Source organism: Nipponia nippon, unplaced genomic scaffold, assembly GCF_047370975.1.
Source record: "Nipponia nippon isolate SJK-2023a ecotype South Korea unplaced genomic scaffold, ASM4737097v1 scaffold_16, whole genome shotgun sequence".
Classification (NCBI taxonomy): Eukaryota; Metazoa; Chordata; class Aves; order Pelecaniformes; family Threskiornithidae; genus Nipponia; species Nipponia nippon.
In genome coordinates this window covers 7501517-7529266 of record NW_028262332.1, presented here as the reverse complement: position 1 = coordinate 7529266, position 27750 = coordinate 7501517, and the positions used below count along the sequence as shown (strand labels likewise).

The 27750-nt window shown below is 45.0% G+C and overlaps 2 protein-coding genes and 1 long non-coding RNA gene across 18 annotated transcripts in view; 1 reads left to right on the top strand and 2 right to left on the bottom strand.

Moving 5' to 3' along the window:
• Position 1: 1 nt before the first annotated feature.
• POMT1 (protein O-mannosyltransferase 1) lies at positions 2–16023 on the bottom strand. 5 transcript variants are annotated; one of them, XM_087752787.1, is made up of 21 exons: positions 15910–16023; positions 15094–15213; positions 14292–14434; positions 13891–13997; positions 13248–13298; positions 12754–12900; positions 11617–11728; positions 10836–10901; positions 9630–9723; positions 9036–9191; positions 8318–8448; positions 7969–8064; positions 6486–6578; positions 5435–5531; positions 5251–5343; positions 4617–4737; positions 4273–4370; positions 3637–3750; positions 2995–3121; positions 2136–2313; positions 2–1927 (listed from the first exon to the last, which is right to left on the bottom strand). In XM_087752787.1, exons 3-21 carry the CDS (start codon positions 14411–14413, stop codon positions 1753–1755), a joined length of 2178 nt encoding a protein of 725 aa, XP_087608913.1. In that variant the 5' UTR covers positions 14414–14434; positions 15094–15213; positions 15910–16023; the 3' UTR covers positions 2–1752. The 5 variants fall into 5 exon arrangements, with proteins under 5 accessions (XP_087608913.1, XP_087608915.1, XP_087608914.1 ...); XM_087752789.1 differs by having other exon boundaries at positions 15827–16017; XM_087752788.1 differs by having other exon boundaries at positions 15871–16017.
• On the top strand, positions 2253–3741 carry LOC148056237 (uncharacterized). The gene is made up of 3 exons (XR_015703667.1): positions 2253–2388; positions 2935–3177; positions 3606–3741. It is a non-coding gene; the product is annotated as an uncharacterized LOC148056237 (long non-coding RNA).
• A 4555-nt stretch (positions 16024–20578) lies between the features above and the next one.
• The window catches only part of PRRC2B (proline rich coiled-coil 2B), a 47483-nt gene continuing 40311 nt past the window's right edge, over positions 20579–27750 (bottom strand). For 8 of the 12 annotated variants that reach the window (XM_087752774.1, XM_087752775.1, XM_087752773.1 and 5 more), the window contains 7 exons: positions 27005–27102; positions 26227–26354; positions 24875–25115; positions 23224–23400; positions 22451–22542; positions 21751–21871; positions 20579–21296 (listed from right to left, as the gene is read on the bottom strand). In XM_087752774.1, the coding sequence (XP_087608900.1) occupies positions 21156–21296; positions 21751–21871; positions 22451–22542; positions 23224–23400; positions 24875–25115; positions 26227–26354; positions 27005–27102 (998 nt within the window). In that variant the 3' untranslated portion in view covers positions 20579–21155. Of the gene's footprint in view, positions 21297–21750; positions 21872–22450; positions 22543–22846; positions 22939–23223; positions 23401–24874; positions 25116–26226; positions 26355–27004; positions 27103–27750 lie in introns of those variants that run through there. The other 4 variants (XM_087752779.1, XM_087752780.1, XR_015703665.1 and 1 more) reach the window with 3 other exon arrangements.

Genomic DNA, 27750 nt, shown 5'->3' with positions numbered 1-27750 from the left:
GTGAGCAGAAATGACCATTTTATATAAAAGGTGTTTGTGCTACTTGCACGACACCAGCACAAAGGTACAGAAGGGAACACTGCGGGTGTTCAGGTTGCTCTTATACTCGACAGTTCTTTCTCCCCTTAATGCAGAATTGGTAGCTTTAGTTCTGTAATGGCTGAAGCTTTAGAGAAAACTTGCAGTCTGCACTGTCATCCCTACAGTCTTTTCAACACTGGAAGTTGGTAAAGGTTCGTTAGCTATTAGCGATCACCACAGTTCAGCGGTGCGCCTCTGTAATGCTGAGGAGAAAGCAGTTCCTTTCCTAACTGCTGCTGGGTGCTGTTTAGCTCAGGGTGACAGAGTGTGAGCTGCTGCACCGAAGCATTAGCTATTGGCGCCGATTTAAGTAGGAGCAAAATAGTCACTAAAACCTACTTTGAATGACTCTGGTGGTTGCTCATACCTTCCTCTGGTGGGGGGGAGAAGGGGGCTAAAGCCAGCCTTGAATAGCATTTGTTAGAGCAGTAAAAAACACCCTGGTCTGTCCAGGACTGCTGTTCTTGGTCAGCTTTGAGCTGTATTGCAAGATCCTGCTGCTGCAGCCGCGTGGGGAAAAAAAAAAATCACCTGTGGCGTAGGTACTGTAACCCTTGTTGTGTTACAGATTCCCCAGTCCTTCACTTGCACCTTCTCCTGCCCTGTGAATTCCACTGCTGGTGCAAGCCAGGGCACGGGCTGAGTTACCTACACTGTTTTCACCCTGAACCCATGTGTACAAGTTAGAACAGGTTTCTTTGTCAGCACGATCAGGTCTACCTTGCTCAGAGTTCCTCTTCCCAGGGGATCTGCGGTGTAACCCTGCAGCCCAGTAAATACAACACTGCCATTGCTAGTAACAGGCCACAGGATTCTTCTGGCTTTGGCTGGCTTCTTGGCCTGCCCGAAGCTTTGTTTTAGCTTGTTTAGCTGTAACAGCAATTTTTTAATGTCTATTTGTTTTATTTTTGCTTAGCTTCATAAAAATTATGGTTATGCCAAATGATTATACATAGATAATAGTAACAAGTCGTTATTCTATGCAGAACGAACTATTTATAAACTTAGCTTAATGGTGTAATGTAATGAAACAGGGATGACAGATAGCAGAGTAATGAAAGTGGAGGCAAATAATGCGTTGTTGAGGAATAGAGTCATGGGATGATGCTGAGGACTGCAAGGCTGATTACTGATAGCTAAAGATGTGTAAACTTTGGAGCTGGGAAAACCCAGCTTTTAGGAGTAACAAAGAAAACAGAGAAAAGTATCTGCTATGTTGGAGAGTATCCATTTATAGTAACTTGTTCTAAGGTGGAACTGCAGACCAAGGTGCTAGGGAACATACAGAATAGCCCTAAGTGCAACATGGTGCAAGAAGGAAGACACCATCAACATCATCCCAGGGAAGAGGAGGAAGAAACCCTTGCGGCATGCTCTTCCCAGCAAAGGGCCTGGGATGCTGTGGACTGCAGTCAGCAACCTTCAGACCCTGAGGGGCAGTGGAAGGGTGAATGTAACCGGGGTAGAGATGGGGAACTGTGCTCATAACAGCTATGTTACTGTTCAGACCTTTTTTTGTAACAGTATTCTTTTATTTTCTTTTTCTGTAATTAATCATCTGGACTACTATCAGTTATTTGATCAGACTGTTAAGATTTCAATTATACTAACAATAAATTCTTGGCTTTGCATAAAAGGTGTTCCCTTTTGCCTGTAACAAGAGTGTAATCGTTACTGTTTTCGGATAAGGATGTTCCAGCTGTCCTTCCAGCGCAAGTCCTTGAGTTCGGTAACAGACAGCGAGGGCTCCCCATAGGTCACGGGGCTGAATGTGCAATAGACAAGGTAAACCGAGGAGAACCAGGCTACGATCAATGCACTGAACATGCTCTTGAGAAGCAGGGATCTGGGATGAGAGAGGGAAAGAGCAGTCAAGTTACATCAAGGCTGGCCAAACACTTCAACCAAAAGGAAGACCTACCTATGGCCTATCTTCTCTAAATGCCAAAGTATGGCCACTGCTGGAAAAAATCACTGCTTTCCCTGCAGCAGCTGGCCAAGGTGACAACCCTGGAGAGAACTGCATCACTTGTCTATCTGTTAAAACCAAATACCTGCAGAGGTGATCGCCGAGATGCTGTAATACGATGGGAATCAGAAGAATCTGGAATGTGAGGGCAGGCAGGTAGTGGTACAGGAAAAGTGTTTTCTCCATCAGGAAGAAGGGCAGGTAATTCACAGCCCAGCCTCCAACACAGATCCCCCCGGCTGACACCCACAGCTGCCATGCACCTGCAGGAGACAGGAGAGATCTCAAAGCATGGACCCTGGAAACCTAAGGTCTCCAAGAGGTTGCCTCCTTGCACGGTATGTTTTTTTTCCCTCACTCTTTAGGGTTTGTGCTAATATGACCTTTAACTTGCCCACGCTCAACGGAGGGAAATGGTTAAATTTTGTCACACTTTTATGGAGTACCCATCAAGGCAGATTACAGCCAACATGAAGCAGCTTCACGGCATGACAATAAAATGTACTGCCAGAAAGGTCAGCGTAAAACTGCCCAGCCACACAGAGGAGATGGTACCTCTGCTGGAAGGAACATCTAAAATAAACCCCTCCCCACACAGCCAGCACCCACCTCTTTTAAGTCATCACAAAAGGGCTCAGTCGAATCCAAATCTAATGCCTGGTGATTTTTTACATCCAGGGAATGATTCAAATAAATATTATGCTGGCTACTATATTGTCTCATGAGGCGATGGGCACATTGTGATGACCATAATCAGTCTCTCTGTGGGCTACTCTAGATGTTTGTGTGTCTCAAATAAAAATTTCAGGGTTAGGGGGCAGGAAAAAGTGCTAGCATAGCCAAGCACATAGTTGCAAAAAAATGTGGCTTTGGATCCATTAAAGTGTAGCACAACAAGAGACAACCCCCCAACCTCGACACAGACACCCACAATGGAATCAGACCTTCGGGAATGTCGTAGATCTTTCTCCTTCGTCGTACCAAGTACCACAGGGACAGACAGATGTAGACCAGAGCAGCAACGTTAGCTGAAGCCCAGATGACAACATTCCCAAGGAGGTGGATCTGGGCCTGAAGAACAGAAGATGGCCTAAGCCAGTAGCAGGAGCGTGCTGCAGTTCTTTTAGGTAAGTTTAAATACTACCTATACTTGTTAAATTAAATGTCAGAATGTGCTTGGCTAGTAACCTGATCTTTCCTGGAACAAAGCCAGTTGATAGACTTTGCTGCTTTAAGACTCTTTTGTAAAGTAAGGCATTTAAAAGATGCTATTGGAGATGAACTCATCTTCTAAATGGAATCAATAATGGAAATATATTAAACTGCAGTTTTCCTTTACCAAAAAAAATGTGCAAGACGACATAATTTAATTAAAACCAACTACTGTCAAAGCTGTATCACATGCTAAAAAAAACACTCCCAACCCTCAGGGAAAAAAATATTCTTAATAGAGGAAGAGTCCATCCTGGAGCAGCTCCTTGGCTGGAACTGCAGCCCTGCTCTCACCTACACTCATGGAGCTCACACCTGACCTGAAGTCTGCTTTCTTCACCAGGTTCACGTTTACTTCTACCTCTCGTACTTACACCAGAGGTTGGGTGGAGCCAGTAGGCGATATTTGTGTCCATTGTGATCCAGTCAAGAGCAGAGGAGCTGTACTTATGTTCTGTGTCTTCATTTTTTAATGTGAGTATTTTCCACTAGGAAAAAAAGGTAAACAGAAGGCTTTCAGACTTGGAACAATGAGCAGGCATAGGTGAACAGCTCCAGATGTAAGATGGCAAGTTCTTAACCTGGGAGTGGAGAAAGATTTTTGCCTATCTCATACTGAATACCGATCAATATAACGGTTTTATTTTTATTATATAATGCACTTTTCTTAGTGAATTTCTGCAATGTTAGTAGGGGGTGTCAACACCACTGACTGCATATACAACACGTTCCAGTTCAGTTTCAGACAGCTTCTGGGTGCCCAACTGATCTTCCTCCCCTTCCTTTTTTTACACAATCACTTACTTGGGTATTCGTTACTGAATAGCATAGTTGCACAGTTCTCCAATGCCCTTCTAAGTGCATTCAGAAATATTTTTTTTCAGCAAGGAAGCCAAACTACTCTATCAGCAAGGAATAAACAATGAGTCCTCAGGCTCAGAGTTTGCAGAAATGCCCAGGTTCCCGCTCTGCGGCAGAAGCAAAGATGAAGGGAGTACGAAGACACTCACCTGCAATTCTGTGAACTTTGCCATGAAGCTGAGGTTTTTACTTATGTCCATCTGCGTGGGAGAGTGGAGTTCCACTTCCCTCTCTTTTTGCTCTTGGCCTGGAAGGAAACAGCATAGCTCAGAAATAACCACATAACAGGTAGAAAGCTAGAAAGGGAAGAGGGTACAAGGTGATATACCCCTGGCTCCTCAGACTCCTGGGAGCCCTTCTCCAATACATAGTCCGACTACGAGAGTGCTCTAAGGGGATTTGTAAGGATTCTGACATCATGGTAGAGCCAGAGCCTGCTGAACACACACAGACAGTCACAGAAATCTGCTTCAAGAACATGGCTGAGACGTACTTTTGCCATATCTGTGCTCTTCCACATTCCACAGCATGCTCTGGTGGTAGCCTTTCGACAGCTTCTCTCCAACCACCTCCAGCTGCCGGTATCCCCACTCGGGTAAAGATGCTCCACTGAGCTGAAAGTGAAAGATGACTGTAAACATACACTCCTGCCAATTTGAACTTCAGGCTGGAAGTTCCTAGGCCCTGCCTGAGCAGTGGATCACAGCAAGGGACTGCTAGAAAGTATGTGAAGTCACCACGCAATACTGTCTCCGCAAATGCTACAGCCATAAAGTCAGTCATTCTGACAAACTCCATGAAGAGATTCGTAACTATTCCAGCTGCTGTGTGTCATACTACACACAGACTCAGCATCAATTTTTGAGACAGTATCTAAGGCCCAGTTGTGAATAGTGGTCACAACCTCCTGAAAAGCAGGACAGCTCTGCATGCTGAAAAGGAATGAGGTATGAGTACGACTACCTGAAACACACGCTGCCCTTTTATCACATCGTGGAAGTTTAAGGTTTCCTTGGTCATTTGTTTTAGTGGTTTAGGCATTTTGGAGCAGAGAGATTAGTAGTTTATGAGATTACGAGAGCTCCATGGAGGAAAAGCTATAGGCAAATAAACATAAATCCACTTGCCTTGAGCACTGCAGAGGTGTTCACATGAACAAACCTCACTTCTGACAGAATCGTCTTCCACACATCTGTGTCAGACTCCCGATTTACAATTTCCTGCAACAGAAAGATGTCTTTTGATCATCATGTTGCCTCAGCTGTTTTGGCTGGAACGTGATGAGCTCCTCCCTTCCCTTTGACCGCTCACCACTCTCCAGAGGTTCTGTGCTGGCATGGAGATGTTATAATCAATATAGCAGGAAACTTCTTGGGAGTGAGGGCTAAGAGGGGCAGCAACATCATGCCTAGAAGACAAGTAAAGTAAGATCCTCCAACACCTTTCCTAAATTAATATGAAAAGCAAAACCCATACTGAATTGGCTTAGACCAGATTCAGTAATAATGCAAAACCCAAGTAACTCATTTATGCAGATTGCACTGTTTATTGTGAAAGAGAACACTCCCCACTACCAAGAGCTGCCAGGAACAGGCTCAGAGGAAGCCATTATGGATGCACGCTATGCCAAGCTGAAAAACAAGCACTGATTGTGACAAACAGAGATGCTGTTCACTGGGGTTTCCAATAATGAACAAATTAGGTTTGGAAGGGACATAGCAAAAACCCAAGGTCAGAACAAACCCCTTCCTAATCTGAGTGATATTCAAGTACACGCAGACACCCTTTGGGAAGCAGTCAGGAGGCAATTTCATGCTGCAGGAAGCTCTAACACATCTTCCTAACTGTCAGAGCACAACCTTCATGCAGGAGTATGCCATCAAAATCAGTGGAGCTTGTAGATGACTTTGGGTTAACAGTCACACAAAATACTAAATATCTGCACCTGCCTGGAGCGGAAGCAGTGAAGGGGCAAGGATGCAGGCTCATCAAGGGGACTATGTATTTAGGACTGCAGAACTATCATGAATTGTGAACATGGGTGAAACCACCACTAGCCCCTCTAAAGGCCACTAGTAGAGAAGACCAGAAACAGCTAGAAGCCACTGAACAGTCTGTGGTTAGTATCAAATCCTACTGCCAAGTCAACTGCAAAAAATAAACAGTGTCCTTTCTCTGGGCCACAGGGATGGCTTATATAACTAAAGATATGAGGTCCCTCCTAGTCCCACCCTTTTAAGAATCCATGAATAACAGGCAGTTTATAGCACATCTGAATCAACCCCCTCAACAGTTATTCTGAGCCAACAAAGCAGAATGAGGCAGCAGGCTCGGCAGAGCAGAGGATGAGGAAAGGACTTACGTGTTGAGGTACCGAGTCGTGATGCCGTGGACCAGCTGCACGATGTGTCCGTGCCTGACGGGACGGGGTGGGTTACTCACCACCAGCTGCTGCCTGGTGGAGTGACAGCCAAGAGGAAGTGGTTACATTCTGTTTTCTATATAATGCAACCTTGTCATGACCAAACTGTTGGGTCAAGAAGCTGCAGGCAGGGACAGACACTTGGGCAGTTGAGAAATTCAAGCCATCTATAGATTGTATCAGAATAGAAACAAAGCTCATCGAGCCAAAGGCGAGTTAAGGGCAGAATGACTCAGAGGATCGGTAATGGGATATCGATACCCCAGCCATTAGGTCAGTGATCTGAATCCAGGTCAGTCAGGAGCGAATTCAGATTATTCCCATCACGCAGCTGTTTGGTGGCTTCTGTGAAATGTAAGTGCTTCAGTGACATCTGACAGGTGTTCTTACTACAACTGATGTCACTTTTGGCAGAATTATAAGAGAGATCAATGGCTATCTCCACCATGAAGACCAAACTCTCATCTTGTTTCTGGACAGGTTCCCCCCCTTTGGCAAGGGGGAACGCTGCAGTTCACCTAAATGCTGCCTCTATTTTACTGTTCTATAGAAGGACTTCATATCCTCCGGGGCTCGTAGAAGTCTTAAGTTTGAAGAATTTTAAGAAGATACCGGGTTTCTGTGGTTCTGGTAGAGTCCCTGCTTGAAAGGTCTGCACTGTGGACAAACCTTCCCAATGTGGATATGATTTATAGTGGCACACAGTCCTTCTGCTAGGACTGTTTATACAGTTCCCAGAGCAACATAAGAAGCCTACAAAAGCAACTTTTTGATCAGTATGAAATGATATCACACAAGGGCTTTTACTGGCAAAACTACAAGAATAGAGAGTCCTGCTCCTCACTGACAGTTACAATGGCAAAACACTTCAGCACGAACCAGGCCTCTCAGGCACAGGCACCCACCTGGAATCCCTCTCCCCATGAGGCAGATTCTACAGCTCATCCCCCACTTTAAATACAAAGAAATACTCATTCTGCAAAAGTGATTTCTACTCTCTTCTGAGACCCATTCAAGTTTCATAAAACTCATCAAGGCACTCTAATGCCACGGCTCACACACTTCAAAAAGCAGAACTTCCCTTTCATGCAAAGCACCTGTAGAGTTCCCACCAGTCTCATGAGCCTTTAAAGTTCCCCTTGCGCAGAGCACAGCCCATGTTCTGGCAGAAGCAGTTCAGACAGAATTTCGGAGTCCTCAATAATGCTTTTACCATATTGAGGACGACTGTGCAAACAGCCGCCCTTACCAACTCTGCAGCTGAAATTACTTGCTCAGGATCACACATGGCCTCTACGCCCATAAGCAGAGAATAGTTATGTCCGATCCAAGCTATGGACCATCCATCCTATGCCCTGGTTAGGTTTTGGAAGCATATAGAAGCTACGCATTAAATTGGCATTTAAATCTCTTGCATACTCACATTCCAGGATCTTTGACAATCCACCAGTTGTTCACATCCTTGAAGGGATAGCAGGTCACCTGCTGTTGATGGGAACTACCTCGGCCATTCTCATACCTGTACAGAAGGTTAAAAAAACCCCACAGGTGTGTAACAGTACATTTCTGAGCTCAACAGAGTCACAGCAATACCAACCAGCACCAGATCACTGGCTCAATTCTACAGAGCACAGAGAATCTGCGCATCTGCACTGTGCTCTGAAGGATTAGTGAAGAGATTGCCAGAACCCAAACTGAGATACTTGGACTGGCAGGTGAAGGACCAGAGCATACTTTCACCCTAACAATACCCACCCAACCAGATTCCTCACCTGATGGGATAAGTATTTGTGTGAGAATGGAGCCAACACTGCATGGGCTTGCCCAACACATTCCGCAGGGTAATCTGAGAGCCGTAGGCCACCTCTAAGGGCTGACCCTGAGTGATTCGAGCCAGCCCGCCCTGAGAAGCATAATGATAGGATAAGTGGAAAGAAGAAAGAACCCAGACACTGTTTAAATTCTATTAAGAGTCACTAGTCATAGCAGTATCTTAGCACAACGCCTTCTCTTTTGGTTGTATCTACAAAAATCAAGTCTTGCAACAGACAGTAAATACAGCAATGCCTGAAAGACTACAGGGTCTTAGGGAATATCCCTAAAGCTATACCGTTCTAAAAGACAGACTAAGCACTCTTCTACAGAAAATCATACTATCATCCTGTAGTATACAACGTCATCACTTAAGAGCTCAGTACTGTATCCACTTCTGTGGAGTTTCCTGTAGGAAGGGACAAATCTTCAGCAGAAGAGTGAACATATTGTTCTTGGTTCACTGGGAAAAGCTTTTCATCCATTATTAGGACTTCAGGCACTATTGCTTAATCTTAAAGCAGTAGTACAGCAGCAAAGTAGTTAAATGACATAGAAGGAACAAATATGCAGGACCAAAGGAACAAGAATGCACACCTTTCTTTTAATAGTGAACACAAGACAGATTTCCTCCTCTTCTCCCCTAATAAATCAGTTTCATAACCATGTTTTCTTTACCTCTAAGCTGGCTTGGAAAGCACTTGTCATAATCTGGTCATGAGGCCCAGAGCGATACAGCAAAGTCAAGTGAACATAGAAGAAGGACAGGTACATTGCCACTGGGATGATGACGAGGGCCAGTCCCCTAGCTAGAAAATGGCACATCAAGGAAACCTAGAAGAACACGGAGAACTCAATGGTATTGTGCTCCAGATACTAAAAATATTAAAAATATCAGTGCACTTGGCTTGTTTTGTTTGTCTTTTTTAAGTTTCCGCAACCACCCTCATTCAGCTATAACTTCATGGACAGCTGGATAACTTCCTCCGAGGATATGAACTGGCGCCAGCAGGAGGTATGTGAAACAGTATAGGTTTTGAGCCACAAATCACCAAGACATGGATAAGAGCAGAAAAGCCAGCCGCGCACACATGCTTATCTTAAATTTAACTCCATCTTCTCCAGCAACTGAGCTGGGAAACTGTTCTATGACACAAGAGTTTGCAGACTATGACAAGGATATTTAGCATTGTTATCTGCAGGCTTGCAGAGCTGGCTGGCTCCTGTACTGAACAGTTACACATAATATATTTTGCATGTTGTGCTACCTACATTTGACAAGTTCTGGTCTCCTATCATGTGCCAGAAGTGGAGCCCTGCGATGGCCAAGAGCAGCATATAGGTAAATAGGCCCATGTATTTCACTCTGAGAAGAAAGCACATTAAAAAAATGAACATGGTTAAAAACTACACGATTACCTTGTCATAGAAGGAGATCAGGTTAGTGAAGCAGGACCTCCCTTTCATAAACCCATGCTGGCTGAGCCTGATCCCCCGGTTGTCCCGCACGTGCCGCATAATGGCACTCAAGATGATACGTTCCATGACCTTCCCCGGCATCGAGGTCAGGCTGACAGGCCTGTAGTTCCCCGGATCCTCCTTCTGACCCTTCTTGTGTCACATTTGCTAACTTCCAGTCATCTGGGACCTCCCCGGTTGACCAGGACTGCTGATAAATGATGGAGAGTGGCTTGGCAAGCTCCTCTGCCAGCTCCCTCAGTATCCTCGGGTGGATCCCATCTGGCCCCATGGACTTGTGAGCATCCAGGTGGAGGAGCAGGTCGGTGACTGCCACCTCTTCGACAACTGGGGCTTCATTCTGCATCCTATCTCCATCTCCCAGCTCAGGGGCCTGAAAACCCTGAGGATGACCAGTCTGACTATTAAAGACTGAGGCAAAGAAGGCATTAAGTACCTCAGCCTTCTCCTCATCCTTTGTGGCAATGTTTCCCTCCGCATCCAACAAAGGACGGAGATTCTCCCTGGCCCTCCTTTTGTTGCTGATATATTTGTAAAAACATTTTTGTTATCAGTTTAAGTTCTAGCTGGGCCTTCACCTTTCTAATCTTTTCCCTGCATAACCTCACAACATTACATTAAATATATAAATACATTAAATAACTGCAGTGACAGAGAACCTGGTGGCAGATCACAAAGCACAGAGTCCCTAAATTCAGACTTACTGAAGCTTGAGGCAACTAGGAGGGAGGAGTCAAATGCTGATGCTGATTTATAACATAAAGCCATCTCTGAGAAATGCATTTTGTTCTTCCCTGGACAGTACCCTCTAATGCCTGGTATTGCCCACTGTGAACTGACATCCTCTCTATAGAAACGATCTAACTCACTAAAAAGTCATGGAGATGTCTGCTCAGAACAGCACCAAGAATCGGTCTTCAAAATCCAAAGCCCACTGATACCTCAGATGGCAGGCAGGAAAGTCAGCTTTCTAAAAGTAAGTAAGATGTCATCACTTACCCAACTGCACAAGAACAAGCTACTCCAGTCAACAGAAGCCAAAACCACCAGCTTCCAGAGAAGGAACTTAAATAAAAGGACAAAGGAAAGGATGTTACGCTGGGCACCTTCTTAGGGTCCTGAATTCAGGTAATTTAACTTGAAAAAAACTTGCATGACTCCACTATTCCTTATTCTACTCAGAGGCATCTCATTCTGAACCTCTCATGACACCAACTCTCAGCCCTGACGTACAGAGTGTTGTTAAATGTACTTCTCTCTATCCTGGAAAGCAAAACTGAATGCTACCTGCCTTCTAACACTACAGATAAAAGAAATGTATTAAATCACTTGCTGGGCTCGGTTTAAAGATAATTTTACTTTACTAAAGATTACTTTATCCTCTGCAAGGATCAGAGAACATATGAAGTCACAAGAAAAGCGACAAAGATCTCTAAATTCAGTGCCTGTGAACAGTAATAAAGGAGCGTTAAGTGACCTGTTATCATCAGTGTTTCTGTGCACAGAAGGAAACCATCCAATAAAAAATCTGGGTGGGCAAAGGAGCGCTCCAAAGGCACTTTATTTTTATTGTAAAATAAAAAAGACAACCTTGCTACCAATTAAAACAGTCTTTAACACCGCTCAGAAGAGAAAACTTTGTCAAAGCATTGGATTTTACAGACAGATCAGGTGAGCTGCAGAATGATGAAGTGACTCACAGAAAAAAACACACAGTCTGTGACAAAAAAAAGAGTCACCACAAGAATATCCAAAAGGATGGGAGACAATCCAGCTTTACCTGTGCCTTTGCAAATTGTAGAATTTCAGGTAGGACAAAACTGCAAGTAGGATAAAAAAAATCAATATTGATTCCAGGAGCATGAACCTTGACTGAGTGATCAAAGAGTTCTCTGTTGGTAAAGAAAGACAGACACAAAATTAGAGAAACTTATCCATAGGCAAGTGCTACCTCAGACAATCACATCATTATCCAGCAGAAGGACCTGCCCCTTTAAGGGCAGCCAATTCATTTAAAATCTTACTGGCTGTAATAGGGAGGTGTTGGGTTTAAAGGGACAAAAACCTTCCAGCAGGGGCAAAGTACATGGCCATAACTGCCTCCAAGGACAAAGAGGTGGGCAAGTAGTAAAGTCTGGCAGGAGGCAGATAAAGGTGCTGCGCTTGCCTACAAAGGCAAAGGAAATCATGCTGGGAAATCCTGAGAAGTGCTTCTCAAGGCAAAGAGAGTCAAGGCAGTGACCCCAGCAGGCAATGAGCATGATGACAAATCTTCAAGAAAGGGAGCTGCAACGAGCTGCTTTGTGCAGGATTCCCTGAGCCAGAATCAGAGCAGCTGGTAGCGAGGACAGGTTTCTCTTATCAGGCTGCTAAAGGGCTGTGCAGAGGCTCTTTCCCTTTCAGGCAGCTGCCAGCAGACCCTCAGAGGAAAAAAACAACCTGAGTTCTACACACCAGAACAGTGTCAAATCATGGTGCTAAGGACACAGACTGGTTTGCTGCAGATGAAGAAATTTGATGAGCTCTGACTGTAACTAGGGTCACCCTGCTGTTAAAAACCAGTGTGTTGTAACTCATCCTGTAAACCTCTGAGGAAGAGAGTACAGGCCTCCTTGGATACGAGAAACGTGGTTTTCTGTGAGGCTATTAAGGCTGCCCACTTTGCTTAATAATGAAATGAATTTGTATAAAGCCTTAGCCTAGAATGGCAGCCTGCTGCAGAGCTGTAAGGACAGAGGGGACTGGAGAGGCTCAGCAGAGACTGATACAGGCCAGGGCCAAAAGTGGGCTCCGACGTGTTGTTAGCATTCTGTGGGGAGATGTTACTCCAGCCTTTTATGTGCCCTAAAAATTCACAAAGGGAAAAGGGTCCCTTCTCCCCTTGCATGAAGAATGGGGCCCAGGGGAATAATCTTACCTAAGAGAATCAGAAGAGCAGCTCCAAGTGCAGCACAGTGGGAAAATTGCAGTTCTACCAAAATCTGGTAGGCTAAAGGCACACAGAGAGCACCAGCCAGTGCTGGCAGGAGTCGCAAGGACCGAACAGGAACATTCATGCTATATTCTGAAACAGGAGGCAACAGTGGTGCACAAACTTAGAAACTATTAATTCCAGAGAAGACGGATCATTACAGAACTCCTTATGACTACAAGAAGTTGTTAAATCTAACTCCTACTCTTAGTAATGTATTGTCCATCTTGTTGGACTGTTTTAACTAATTTAAAAAATCTGTGCTATGGAATCATAATGCCTTAAACTTCTGTTAGAGACCTGCAGAAGACTTACTTAAGAGGAGAAGTGACGGTTTCAGATAAAGCATTATTTCCACTAGTCAGGCACAAAGAATCTGTCACCTGCTGAAATACTGCTTATTCTCTCAGAAGAATGAGACAGTTAAAATCAGCTCTTACCAGCTCCAATCCTGTTCCATAAGAAGTTTCCATCAAATCCTCCTAAGTAACCTACAACATGAGCAACAATTCAGAATTTCCAATCTCAAAACAAGTATAAAAACTGGTGCTAAATTGGTCCTGGAACCATTTCCCAAACACATAGCTTTTCCACACGTTAAAGCCCTCTTTCCCAAACGGGTCCCCTTTCATACTGTTTTGCCTGCAGCAGTCCTTGATAACGTGCAGAGGCATGAAGAATTTTAATTGGGAACAACAGATTCTCGGTGACAAAGTTACATGTATATTTAATCTCTCCTTCCCATACAGACACTTTTATGTTGTGCATATCTCAGCTACAGAAAGGAACCCAGGCCTGAAAGTCTGCCTACTGTTTCTAGTCACTAGCAGTTCTCATCTTACTTCTCTCTTTATCCAAAGGATTGGATAACAATGAGGTAATGGACACATGGCTCCGTCGCCTCCCCAGTACTTATGCTATAGCCCCCTAACAATACTAAATAAGGGAAATGCTGATTCTCTCTACATCAGAATCTCTCAGCTTTTCCCCAGTAACAGGATCTGACAACTCATTTCTAACCAGCACTTCTCTCTTCCACAGTAAGAGGCAATAGACACTTCCCAGTTTCAGGAGACGTCCTACCTCCCAAAGCTAGCAGCATATGGCCAAAAGGTGGGCCACTGTCATCCACAAAGAAGATCCTCTTCATGTAGAGGGAAACAAATTGGCCATAATAAACTTCATCAAAACTGAAACACAAGAGGCAGAAACATGTCAAGTCTAACTGGAAGTATCCTGCAGGCTATGGGGATACTAGGGAAGGAAAGACTAATTTGCTGGCAGAAGGCTAAGAATACAATGAAGCGTGGTGGCTTTGCCCCCTTGCCTTCCCCTCAGGAGTTTCTATTAGGGAAACACTATCACCATATTTACAAAGGCTGACATCGGGCAAGCTCTGCTCTCTGCTCCTGCATTCTTACTCACAAACATTTAAAAAACAAAAGTCTGTGTCATTCAAGTAGAAAATAAACTATTCTACTCACACTACAGCCCGTGGATAGGAAAGTCCCCAAAGACGGCTTATTAATCCCATCACAGTCAATGCCACAAGGTTCATATTTATCTCCGCAGTAACCACAACTGGGTTCTTCAGAAATCCCAACATCCTGTCAAAGGTCTGTCAAACCTCCGAGAGCAAAGAGAGAAGAGCAGCAGTCACCCTTTTGCTCAACGCTAGCTGAAGATCATTTGACAGAAAGCATACACTGCTACTTCTGCTACAGCTCATGGTCACTGATCTTCCAAAGTTCTCTTGCTTTCCACATTCATGTGTTTTCTGCTGTATCTACAGGAGTAACTGTAAAAATGAAGTTACTAAACTAACACACTAAACTCTTCACCTACCCTGCTTCTACATGCATATGGTTCTCTGTCATCAATAGTAAGCCAGAAACTTTACTCATTCTTACACTGGTTCTGCTTAATTCACACAATAGTTTAATTTGAGCCTATATTCTGCTTTGCGCTAAGCAAACCTCCCAGCCCAAATTCTGATGCTAGTGATTGGCAAACCACATGCTCAGGCACCAGGCTGCTCAGGTAGCTAAAAAAAAAAAAGAAAAAAAGTCATTTCCTTGCAAACTGGGTGGGGGGCAGGGGGCAGAACCCGCAAACATCCTCTGTCTTAAAAAGCTGGTTATTGGAGCAGAGGTGTAGGTGCTGCAGGGCTCTAGCGCAGCCTAGGGGGAGCGCTGCAGGAAGCAGGACTGAACCTCTACTCCTCTAGGCAGAACTGCTAAAAGCTAGGTCAGAAAATAGTAGAGAATCAGTGCTCTCTCTCCTCACCTCAATATGACTGAGTGTTACTGGAATAAATCCACCGGATGGCTTTGATCAGGGGAGAACAAAGCAAGATGCCAGCACATCACCACCAAGTGCGGTGCCGCCGTCCTTGTTTCTCGCTATCTACAAAACATGAGCGCTGTTCAGCTGCGCACTGCCTTGTGAAACAGGCGTTTGTAAGAAGCCCCTTGTAAAGCTGTGCTCTTTGCTGGCACTGGGGACAGCACACCACTGCCCCACCTGCCTTGGGACATCACCTGCACTCTGCCATCGCCTCGCAGGCCCCGAGACCCCAAAGAACAACCTGACGGAGAGGACCCTGCTTCTCCCTGCAGCACAGGCAGGCCGTGACCCCTGGGGCAGGACTGCAGCATTACCTGCCCCCCCCCCCCCCCGACCTCATACACCTCCTCAAGGAACCATTAAGCCCTCTACCAGGCTTTGCATCCCCTTCCTTATGAGGGAGTAGCAGGACCACTAACCCCCCCAGCAGGCATTGTTCCCCCTTTTGAGCGCTATGGGGGCAGCAGGACCACTGACCCCACGCCCAGGCCTCACCCTTGAGGCTTATGGGGTCAACAGGACCCACCAGCCACCCCATATCTAGCCCTGTAGCCCCCCTTGAGCATTTTTTGGGGCGGCATAGGACCACTAACCCGCCACCAGGCCTCCCACCTTCCCCTCGAGGCTTATGGGAGCAGTGGGGCCACCAGCCACCCCCCACCAGGCCTCGTACCCCTCTCCCTTGAGCCTCGGAGGGGGGGCAGCGGCGCCACTAACCCCGCCATCAGCCCTCGGCCCAGCCCGCTTGAGCCTTACGGAGGCGAGGAGGGGCCGCAGGACGACCAGCCCCACCGTGCCCCGGGGGAGGCAGCGGCACCGGGACCCCCCGGCCCTGAGAAGATGGCGGCCCCCCCGCCTCAGCGCGCCGGGGGGGGGGGGGGGGGGGGGGGGAGGAGCCATCCCGCGGCGCCGGATGTGGCGTCAGACGCACGCAGCGCCGTGAGGGTGGGGAAGGGAAGAGCGCCCTTTTGTTGCTATGGCAACGCCAGCGTGTGGCGACCGGGCCGCGGCCCGCCCCGCCATGGCGGCCGTGAGGGCCCCGCCACCGCCCGGGCCGGGCCACAGCCCCAGCGCGGCCCTCGGCCTCCCACCGACCGCCGCCGAGGGCGCAGGAGCGCCCCAAAAGCTGTGCGTCCCCGTGTGTCCCTGCCAGAGCACGGCCACACACATCAGTGCTTTGGCCACCTCCATTGAAGGGAAAAAAAAAAAATATATATACATACATGCAAGTCTTTTAACCAAAAGAACCAGACAAGGGACTTGGGAATTTGAGAAAAGCATAATCTGCTTTTTTTTTTTTATTTTTTTTATTTAAATAAGGAGAATTCTTTCATATGGAAAGAGCTAATACAATCACATATTTGAAAGGAGAAACAATAGGTACTGAAACAAGGAAAAAGGGCAATAAAGAGTGTGCCGCAACTGGCCTGGTGATTCCGTGATTCGAGTTCCGGTCCAAGTAAATGTTTCCAAAAAATATAAACAGGTTGCACGTTACACAATTATCCATCGTCTGCCCTTTCAAATATCTGGTCTACATGAAAAGACAAAGAGAGGAAAGGCCAAAAAAAATTTACTATACAGGTCATGAGGTTAAAAGCTTTAAGGAGTACAATATCCCCTTGAGAAACAACAAATGCAATTTATACAGAACCAGAGGAAGGATTTCCAGCTAAGGACAACGCCTCAAGACATGCTAAAGGGTGAGCGCCTCACTGCTGCTGCTGTGATTCCCAGGGGAATGGTCAAGGCTGTGGCTGCAGACATCTTGAGGAGCCAGGACGAGCCATTCAACCCAAGGGGGTGTCTATGGCCACTAGGAAAATCTGGTGGTCTTTGTTTTAATCCAAACAACCCAAAAAAAAAAAAAAAAAAAGTAGTTGGAGTGCTGCTGTCTCTTCACAGCCAGCAGTTCCACCGCTTCGGCAAAATGCACCTTTTCTGTGGATGGGCCACAACCAAGTATCCCGATGCCTGCTGTAAATTAATTCTTATTCATAAATGCATCTTTCTTACAGGTAAACTGGGCTGCTATATGTCAAAAATAACCCGCGCTACAAGGAATTAACCTGTGCTTAACCAGTCAGAAGCAAAACAGAAGGTTAACAAAATGCAACAGAACAAGTCCTTGGCATGCAGTGGCGCTCGCTTGAAAGTGAATATAAGTAACCTGCCAAAAGGTGAGACATAGCAAAAATGCTAGGCTCATTTTTTAATATCTATCTATAAATACACAGGAACCACAGGGCAGCTTGTAGCTTTGCAGCATTCTTGCAAGGAAACTGTTAAATAGAGTGCCTCTGCATGAACACAAACACATATGGAGTCCAATGGGCTGCAAACACATTCAGAGTTACTGACCACTGTACAGCTCCCGCGTGGCAGAGCCAGGAGCGAACTATGGAAGATCAACAATAATACCTGTTTCACGGGTGACTGTGCTGCTTCCACTTGTCATTTACAAATATACTAGAGCGCCTTTTTTCTTTTTCTTTTTTCTTTCCTAACATCAATTTTTTTTTTTTTTAATTAAGAGCTAAAAGCAGGCTGAACTGGAGAGGAAAGCAGCACTGAATGCAGCTGCTAGGCCATGAATCACTGCATATAAAAGAACTGTTTACGCACGTGCTTCAGACCTTCAGCTGAACAAAAAGCAGCAAAGTCAGCCTCTGAATATTTCTGCTTCACCCATTGTTGCTAAAAATATGGATTCCACCTCTCCCTCCCACTGCACCTTTCCTAGCAGAAGGAGCCTGCAATTTGGTAGCTGATTTCCAGTCAAAGCAAAAGCAACTCGGAAAAGAATAAATCATTACGGCCCGACACTTCAGCAGTGGAGACGGCAAGCAGAATTATCCCCCTATAAGCCATATCCACGTTCTAGACATCTCCATTCTTCTCTTCCCCAAGCTGAATTTGTATCAGCGTATCAGCACCCTTGGCATTTCTGCACCTTGAGGATCAGAGACTTTCCTTTTGACTCAAGAGCACCACAAACTACACTAACCTTGTATTAGCTTTAAACAAACAAACAAACAAAAATATATACCAGAGAAGAAGGATATTGCACCTTAGAAATTTGGGCTCTAAAACTGCTTTCCATCACACAAAACTCCATTAAGTGAAAGAGAGTCTTGCCAACTGCAGCTGACAGTCACGCAAAGGTGAGGAATGGAATGAAGCTCACATGCATTTCTTGGCCTTTCCTGCACAGAATAATTCAGACATAATATATAAATAGAGCAGTGAAACAATTACTTTTTCACCTAGACCTACAACATCAAATACGTATAAATAAATTCTAGTGTTTTATTCTGTTGGGGGAAGGAATGGAGGGGTTAAAAGAGAAAGAAGGGTGACCTTTTTCAACAGGAAGTATTGTAGTTCTGATGGCATTTACACCAGGGGGACTGCAATAACTTGTATCTAGCAATAACCCAGTTTCTCCAACACATTTGACCATTTTGAAGTCATATAGGTGGGAGGAAAGAGGTTAGTGTCTTTGTAAAGCTTAAGTAGTGTGTCTAGGGTAGGAAAGAGATGAGAAGAGGGGGGCTCGGATAAGTCTCTTTAGCCATTACAGTTAGATTCTGGGCTGATATTAGCTAGGGCCAGCTGGGCAGAAGGATAAGAAAAAAAGAAAAAACAGACAATTCTGTTGTTCATGATATTCCCAGGAAGAAAACAGAAAGGGGGCTGGGATCACTTACTGGTGGAGCAATCTTTGGAAAATGTTGGGAGCAGGGCTAGCAGATGAGGATGCAGGTCTGGGAAACATCTGAAGGCCGGGGAAGTATTTGTCACTAAATCTCAAACCCTGTACTTTAAGGAGGATGCTAGAGAGATACTGGCACACTCTGCTCTGAAGTTAAAAATCCATAAAACATGAGTAAAAAAAAAAAAGAGCTTTTATTTTTCTTAAAGTACCATCCTATCCCTTTCCCTTCGGGTTCTCTGCCACGGTCAATGGGGACGCCTGTGGAGAGGGGACATTACTATCTCTAAGTTAGTTTAGGTTTCTAAGCTCTTTAAAGCTACTGTATAAAATTCTTATTTATACCTAGCTTAAAACTTCAAATGCATCCCTAGAAAGTTATGAAGGATCTTTCCCAGAAAGGGGGGAAAAAAGCAAATGAAGAAACAAGAACACCTTTCAGATCCCTTCCCAAATACATTCTTTGTTCAAAATATCTTCTTTGGAACCACCAACAAATGACTTGCTGCCACCTAGCAGAGGCAGACGGCACAGCCAGTTAGCAAGCTATCATCTCCTGCAAAAATAAGTTTTCTTTCCCTCACTCCAGAGTGACCAGCCTACTTTACATTTTGAAAGAGCTAAACAGCACAAACCAAGTTAGCTGAAAGTAGTTGAGTTTACTTAAGACTACTGTCAGCTGAAGGACTCCAAGCACTTTCAGGAACTTGTGAGTCCGTCCTAAAATCTATACACACGCGCGCACACACACACACGCACATAAACCAAACCCAACAACCAAAGAAATAAAACCCCAACTCCCTCCCACTGGGACCTTCCTTTCATAGATCAAGTATCGGTAAGATGTATTGGAAATATTGGTAAGTGTAAGGTGATGACGCTGTATACGCACTACATGCAGCTACATCAGAAATAAAGAACCCTTTGCTGTTCATCTGGGGAAGGAGACCAGAAGGATGATTCCAAACTGCCTCTGTAACCATGCGCTTCCAACACAAAAAAAGAGGTTCCAAGTGTGCTAAAACGGCTGCTTCACAGAGGGGCTCCCTTACCGATGCGTTTCTATGCAAATTTTACAAAAGGCCATGAGTTAGAGGAACAGAAAGCAAGACCTAGGGAAAAGGGAGAAGAGCAAAGCTTAGGAGAGCAGCCCCAAGGGATGAACACAATACAGAACAAGTCTCTGGAGACATGAAGAATTAGAGCGGCCAAGGCAGGGAGCATAAGAGAGCATCACAACTACAAAAAGTAGTCCATACAGACCCGTTGGCTCTAGCCAACTCTTCTGACCCATGTGCGGTGAGGAGATTTTTCTCAACAGATTTTACATTTCATAAATCTATGATTTGCATTTTGTTGTATGTTTGGCAGTCATTAAAAAAATCCCAAACACACACAAAAAAAAGCCCCTAGATCCAGATGAGCTTGCAACAGAAATTTGGTGGGGCTTTTTTTCCTTAAAATGAAAATGCCACATTTTGTTGTGCACAAGGCACTCCAAAGCTACAATTAAAGTGGTGCAAGTTTAAAGATTAATGCACTGATCTACTATATACCTCTAGTACACATTTACTTCTAACGCAAGCGCTGCTTCTAGCTTAAAATAAAAATACTGAAAAATTAATGAATGCCATAACTGTCCTGTTTTTTTTTAATCAAATAATCTGAAAGGCTAAATCATCTGGGGAAAATATACCCAAACAAATTCAATTTAGAAGAGTCATGATTCTCAACATAGCACAGAACCATATATAAAATTAAGCAGAGTTTTGTCAGAACACAATTTTAGCTGAAGGGAATTCTTTTCTGGAAAGAATGAGGAAAGCAGAAAAAAGGGGAGGGGGAAATGAGAAACATATAAAAGTTCTGCTATAAACAAAGATATAGCTTTCTTGTAAAAACCTCAGCTGCCTTTAAAATGAAAAACCTCAAACTAACCCCTCTCCCCCAGTTGCCACTCTGCTGAGACAGAAGTAGGGAAGGAGAAGGATGGGCTTTGCCAAGTGAGCGATCACAGCTACCTGTGGATGGGGCGGGGGGGGCGGGGGGGATAAAATAAAAAAATGGCTCGAGCCACTCAAAAGTCACATGGTTGGTTTGTTTTAAAGCAAGCAGGTCAATGTCATATCCACTGTTTCAAACTGCTTTGTTGGGAGAGGGACTTGGATGATGTCACTGTAGTCAGTCAATGTGGGGCAGGGAGAGATTTTTCAGGAGATCCAGTGGGGTCCAGTCTAAGCTGCAGTGCCTCTCAGGCAGCAGGACCAGCTGGGCATCAGAGGTGCTCCTAGGCCTTGCTTTCCTCCACTTTGACCGCCTGAGGTTTGATCGCCCCTGTGCGCACTGGCTTCATCTGGTTTGTGGAGGCTGTTTCTTGCAGCTTTACTGCTCCCAGGTTGGCTTTATTTTCATCCACCCGCTGCTTTGCCTTTTGACATACAAAACCAAAGCATTAGCTAGCACAGAGACCTCTAGGCAGATACAAAAAACAAACTGTGAACCATCATTCATGCAAGACATCAAATTTGCTCCAAAAATCAGGTATTTCTTCTGTTCTGTCACACTTTGCTGTCCTAAAACACCTTACAGGTAAGGATCAATAAGTGTCTTACATGTCTGGCAATGCAAATAACCCATAAAAACTCAACAACACACACCACGGACACTGTAAAACAAGTAATCCTCTAATCTCTCCTGACTTTCGAATCACACAGCATTACTCTTGGACTCGGTGGAACACCCGCCCACCCACTCTCCCTACAGGGAAAATAACAGCTCCCAAAGGACACAGGTCTTTCTGCCACTCCTCAAGTCCAAGGCACAAGCGTGACAGTACAGAAGAGCAGATACTGTTGGTCAGACAAAGTCCTGATGTACACTACCTGTTGTACATAGTGTCCTTGCACAGAGCCCATACTAACTGCTGGTCCAGACGGCTTCCCGCTTGGGCTGGCAGAGCTAGGCCTGGAAATCGAAGAGTCGACAATATTCATGGAGTAAATTCTACAATGGAATGAGAACCTTATTCATGTGTGAAAGCAAAAAAAGACAGCAGAAAGCAGCAGTAGACAGGGCACGAGTCTGTGCTGTGCAGACCAGTGAGCTCCCCAGCCCAAGAGACAACACATAGATTGGTTGGGAGAAAAAAAAATATACAGTAACCGCGTGTCCCAAAAGGCTCAGTGCCCTGAAGGTTTGGTATGTCTAGACATCAGCACCTCTCATCTTGAGGACCATGCTGAAAAGTAAAACGTTTATTCGATGATCCTCAAATTTTCCACCTTAACAAGGAAGACACAAAAGCACCCACCAATTCCAATTTCTCTTTCAGACACAGTAAACAAATAGCTTTATGCACTTCCCACAAGCACAAAGGGCCAAGTCAGATACACACTGGCCCACACCCAAAAACGGAAGCCACGATTGTGGATTTTGATATTTGGACTACAGTAAGCACATTCTACACATGAAAATGCAAGTGAATCCTGTACAGGGATGATGCATGCACCATGTCACTGCAAATGGGGAACACTACTTCTTCCCCATTCTGACTACAGAGGCTAAGTTCTGTACACATTTTACCTGTATGTATGTGGTGATGGTACAGACCCTCCGGAGGACATACTCTGTTTACCATCGGAGAAATGAAACCCTTTCATTTCCATTTGGGAGGACTACAGAGGAAAATGAGTGAGAGAGGGTATCATCTTTGCATTCACAAATCACTCATTACTTCATATCAACACTTAAGTCAAATCTTTGCCCTTCTACCCATTGTGCCCATTATAAGAAGAAACATTTTTCAGGTGAAGAAAGTGAGGCTTGTGAGTGAAATAATCTGCTTGTATTAAACCAACAAGCCAGCAGCACAAGCAAACACAGAACCTGGAAGTTAACTGCTGTGCGCTCTCTCTCCCCTATAATAGACAAACTTATGATACGAATCCATCAAACCAGACATGACATTAATATACCTACTCAAATGGACAAGCTTCACAACAGTGTGAAATATCTGGGCAGTATTCCAACTGTGTCTGGAGCTCACCACCCCTCAAGCACTCTGGGGAAACCTGTGTAAACATGTAATAAAACTGGAGACTCCAAACTGGATCAAGGCAGGATGTGGCTCCCTGGAAACAGAACGATGACCAGCAGCAAAACCTGAAAAACTGCTGGCCTGTGCTTTGGAGATGAGGGGAAAAGGGCTCCTTCAATTTAACACCAATCCTTGGCTTTGATATTTAAGGATCCCAAACAAGCCAGTCTCCCCTTTAACAAGCAAGATCAAGAAGCAAAACTTCAATGCAGGAGGGGTTAATGAATGCCAAGATGAGCACGCCGGAGTTAATCCTTACCTCCCTGCTGGTAGCAAGAACAGAAGGCTGGGATCCAGGAGGGAGGATTCTTCGGGGAGCTCCTACAGGCAGGTTTTGCCCCTGAGGGAGCTGGATGGACTGTGGTAGAATCAGGGGCTGCTGGCCAGAGCCATAGCGGGGCAGAGGAAGCTGGGAGCCAGGCACAGGCATTGTTAGCTGTGTGAGAAGGACATGTAGTTACTTGATGGTGGTAACAGCCTTGTGTTTGACACGCTGTCTCCTAATACCCTGAAAGCACAGCATTGCTAAGAGGAATCTCACAAACAGTGCAGTCTGGCACAGAATAAATGCAAATCAATGGAACAGAGAGACTTACACATTGAAATGCATGTTCTGGTAGTGTTGCCAACACCCCATCAGCTGGGCTTTTAACATGGCATCGATGTAACATAACTGCACTCAGACACAGAGCTTTCCTCCTCACCTAGAACCTTCATCCAGTTCTTCGTCTTCCTCACGGTCGCTGCATGAGTGTGTTTTCTCTTAATATGATGGCAATGTCAGACAGCTCAGTGTCAAGCGTTTTGTTTGCAGCTTTGATGCCAAACCAGAAAGTCTGCTATGCTTTCATGCCAAAGCATTTTGGGAACTGGACCTCTAGAGAAAGCGATGGTGACCTCAGCTCTATGTTCTGCAGTGAGCTTCAAACTGATGATGGCAATAATTAAAGAGTAATTTTTTAAAAATGCAGCTCAGGACTCAAGAGCCTCCTGTTCCATCTAATTCATCTGGCAGTTCTCACAATTGCTGGATTTGGGAGGTTCTATGACAACACTTTGTAATAAATAAATACATAAATAAATCTAAGGCTGGCAAAAGAGACCAAGTTACTGCTTATGATGGATAAAGCATTTCTTCAAATATTTAGTTTGCCAGTATTCTCTATATTTTCCTCAGCTAAGTTACTTTCAGGATTAACTCTTCATGTCAGTCACAACATAAAAATCCCTCTTTAAACAAAAAATAAACCTTAACATGTTGCACAAAATTAATCTAAGATGAGTTTAATAAAAGTATCAAACTTCTCCAGTGAATCAGAACACATGTCCACAAATACAGCTATGCTGCCAGTAAGATTCAATGTCTTTAACTGAACCATGCTTTAGAAAAGCTTTTTCGTACAATTAAATTCTTGTTAAGATGCCGCCAAACAGATCAGCAGAGGTTGTAAATAAGACCTGGATAACAAATGAATTGAGAGGAGATGAGCTTTTAATATAAGGTCCTAGTTACCCTGGCAGCAGAGTTATATCTGGAGACGACTGGGATTTGGCTCTCGGAAAAGGTACTTTTAGGACAATTATTGCATCACGGCCTCCTATGCATGAAGCACTGCAAGGTTTGACCTGCATGAAACATCTATATTGAGGGTGAGGACTTCCAAGTTACAAAACGACATCTCAGCAGGGACAGACAAGTAATTAGCAAGAATCTCATTAAATAAGGTGCTGCACATTTGAAACAGTGGTTCACAGAACAGTCTCTTGGGGAAATCTTTTGCCTCTTTACAAAGAGCTCAGTTCACACAAACACATGACTCAGCACAAATACTAGCTTCAAACCAGTCTCAGAAACAAGTGGCTGTGAAAAAGCCTGTACAAGGGAGTGGCTTGCAAGCCCTGCTCCTAACCTGTGTAAGCTGAGAGTCCATCATCTGGGAAGCTCCCATACCAGCCGCCTGGTTTATCTGGCCTTCATAAACCAGCGTCTGGCTTCCATTCATGGGCTGATAGGGGGACCCAGACTGGGTTTTCACCACCTCCAAGGGCTGCATGCCTGGGAAGGCGGAATACGGAGGCTTCAGAGCAGTGCCTCCTGTCAGGACCATGGTGCTGGGTTGAGACAGACTGGGGTGCATATACACCTGAGACCTGGAGAAAAAAAACATGCTCAAGTCATTACACAGAAAACCTTTGGAGACTACAGACACACCCCCCCGCCAAACCATATCTGGCCTGCAAACAGCAAGCAGTTCTCAGACTCTACTAAACTGACAGCTTAGAAATAAGCTGTGATGCCACTTTCCATTTTAGTTACAGGTGTTTTCACTTCCACTTTTAAACCCTTACAACCATGTCCTTCTGTTGCAGGAATATTCAACAGAATAACATTGTGTCCTATCCAAAGTTGATGCATCAATATCCTGCACAATAAGCTCTGGATTAGTAGTAAGGGAGGATTCAGGTTACCAGAAGTCTGCAGCAGTTTTGCAAAGCAGAAAAGAATCAGAAGTTATAGATTCAAACAGCTCTAGCAAAGTAAGGGTTTTTTTAAACCTCAGTGTCTAGGTTTTTGAGGCCATGAAGGACTATTCCGATCGTTCACTCTCATCTCATGCAAGGAAGGGGGTACAGAGTATGATTCCCACAGCCAGACCAACTCTGAAGTGGACGTCTCATTCCTTCAATTCTAGTAAGCAGTTCCTGTAGCCAAGTACTGCTGCTGCTACACTTGCATTTGATTTCCTAATTTGAATCTTACAATTTTTTCTTCAAAGCACAGGCATTTGTTCTGTTCTCGTCTTGTAGTTTGTATCAAATAGAGACAGTTATTTAATTTTGCTACGCAGGTACTCAGCTCTGATCAAGCTCAAGCTGTCTCTTCGTCTTCTCCCCAGTAGTAAGCCAAATAGAGTAAGCTGTTAGCTCTGGCTTTCTCACTAATAAGTCTGCTTGCCAGCCCACAAACCTCCTCTTTCTACATGAAGATTTGCCTCACCATTTGAGAGGGTAGGCAGAGCAACTGAACATAATTTTCCAAGGATGGTCTTTGCCATTAACCTACAAAAAAACCCAACATGCTAGAGAGCCTTATGTGCCCCGATATCCTTGCTCTCCACCCTGGCAATGTTACTAGAGGAAGGAAGCAGGATGCCAACAAAGGGGGGAGAGAAAAAGAGTGTGGAGTATCTGATCAATGTACGTGGCCATCAGGAACATAAGAGTTCAGACCACAAGGTAATGAAAAACTGGAAGCAGTTACCTGAAGGGCTGTATGGAGCTGTACATCTCCTGGGACTGGGAAACAGGCAGACCACCCCTCAGCCCAAGCTGAGCTTGGGCCTGTAAGGATGTGTGGAGGGAAATGGGAATCTGTTGAGCAGCAGCAGCCTGCAGAAGAAATTAAGATGACAGAGGTACAAGAGGAGCCAGAAACTCTCCCAGGCTGTTAAAAATCCATCAGTTTCCTCTGTGAGTCAATCTGCCATGACAATTACCTACACTGCAGCTTTACCCAGCCCCTGCGTCATTCCACAGAACAGCAGCACACTGGCAGGGGAAGATACTGCATAGGCACCCGAGAGGGAAGACTGATGCCTGCAAGAGGCATTTGATGGACGCACGAGGGGACCAATGTGCTCCACATACAGAACAGGCACTGGCAATCCCAGCTCTCACTTGCCTGCACTCTTACCTTGAAGGGACTCTCACCAACCCTATCAACACCCTATTTACTAAGGCTAGTGAAATTGCTCATCAGTATTGAGCGTGGAGTTTACTGAAAGTCACTTTACCTCACACAGACACCTCTGCATCTGCTTCAGTTAAACCCAGTCCAAAGGCACTGGTACAAAAGGGGAAAACACCCTCAATTCCCTCCCTTCTATTTGACACCCACTGGGAAGCAGCATTCAAGGAACCGAAAGGGAGCCACATGTAAGCCTCTTTGGGCTATCAGAGAGATAAAGGGCTCCTCATTTCTTAAATGCCACCCTGACGACTTCTTGAGAAACCACTAGCTAGTTGTATTTCTCCCTTACCTGTTGGTAGCTTTGCTGCTGAGGTATTGTCTGAGGGACCAGGCGGGGCTGACTTGCAAACACATGGCCATCCAGATACAGGGGTGGAATATGGTTACCTAAACATCAGAGAAGGCAGGCTGTAAATTCAAGGTACGGGAGAGATACAGGCACAGTACACTGCAGAGACCTGCAGGCAAGACTATTTCCTACATCTCAGCAACCAGCTCAGAAGTCAACACAAACACAGTACCCATTCAGAAGAGCCTGTAAAACTCCTAAGTCCACATACCAAAGCCAGCAGGCTACTTACAGTAGCAGGCTTTGTGAGAATTAATCATACTTTTCTCTAAGAGGCTAAATGTAAACCCAGGTTTCCCACCTCCACAAAAAAGTCAGAGACACTAACAGGTCAGGAATTGGTGAGCTGCACTCCAAACTGTTCCTAAATGCCAGAAACCTGCTCTGCAATCATCTCATCTTTGCAGCTAGGAGGGACAGAAAGAGCAAACATGGTGCTCGAGACCTTCACACAAGAGATCTAACAGCCATATTCACCCCAAGGGTGGCACTAATTAGAAAGCACTGTGCCACTCCTGTGGTTCTGTGCAGATCTGAACCATGGGATTTACGAGCAAAATTAGAGTGTGTGGGGAAGGAAATCACCTGCCTTGGAACAATCTGTTTTCCAAGTGGAAGCTAGTAACAGAGTCACTACAGTGGCCCACTCACTGTCAGTTCTGCCCAGCGTATTCCACTCCATTCTT

Coding starts and splice junctions, on each gene's coding strand:
- POMT1 (XM_087752787.1), bottom strand. CDS start 14,413: ATGTTGGGATTTCTGAAGAACCCAGTTGTGGTTACTGCGGAGATAAAT. Junction 13,299..13,890: donor TATGCTGCTAGCTTTGGGAG/GTAGGACGTCTC, acceptor CTCATGTTGTAG/GTTACTTAGGAGGATTTGAT. Junction 10,902..11,616: donor TACAATTTGCAAAGGCACAG/GTAAAGCTGGAT, acceptor CTTTTATTTAAG/TTCCTTCTCTGGAAGCTGGT.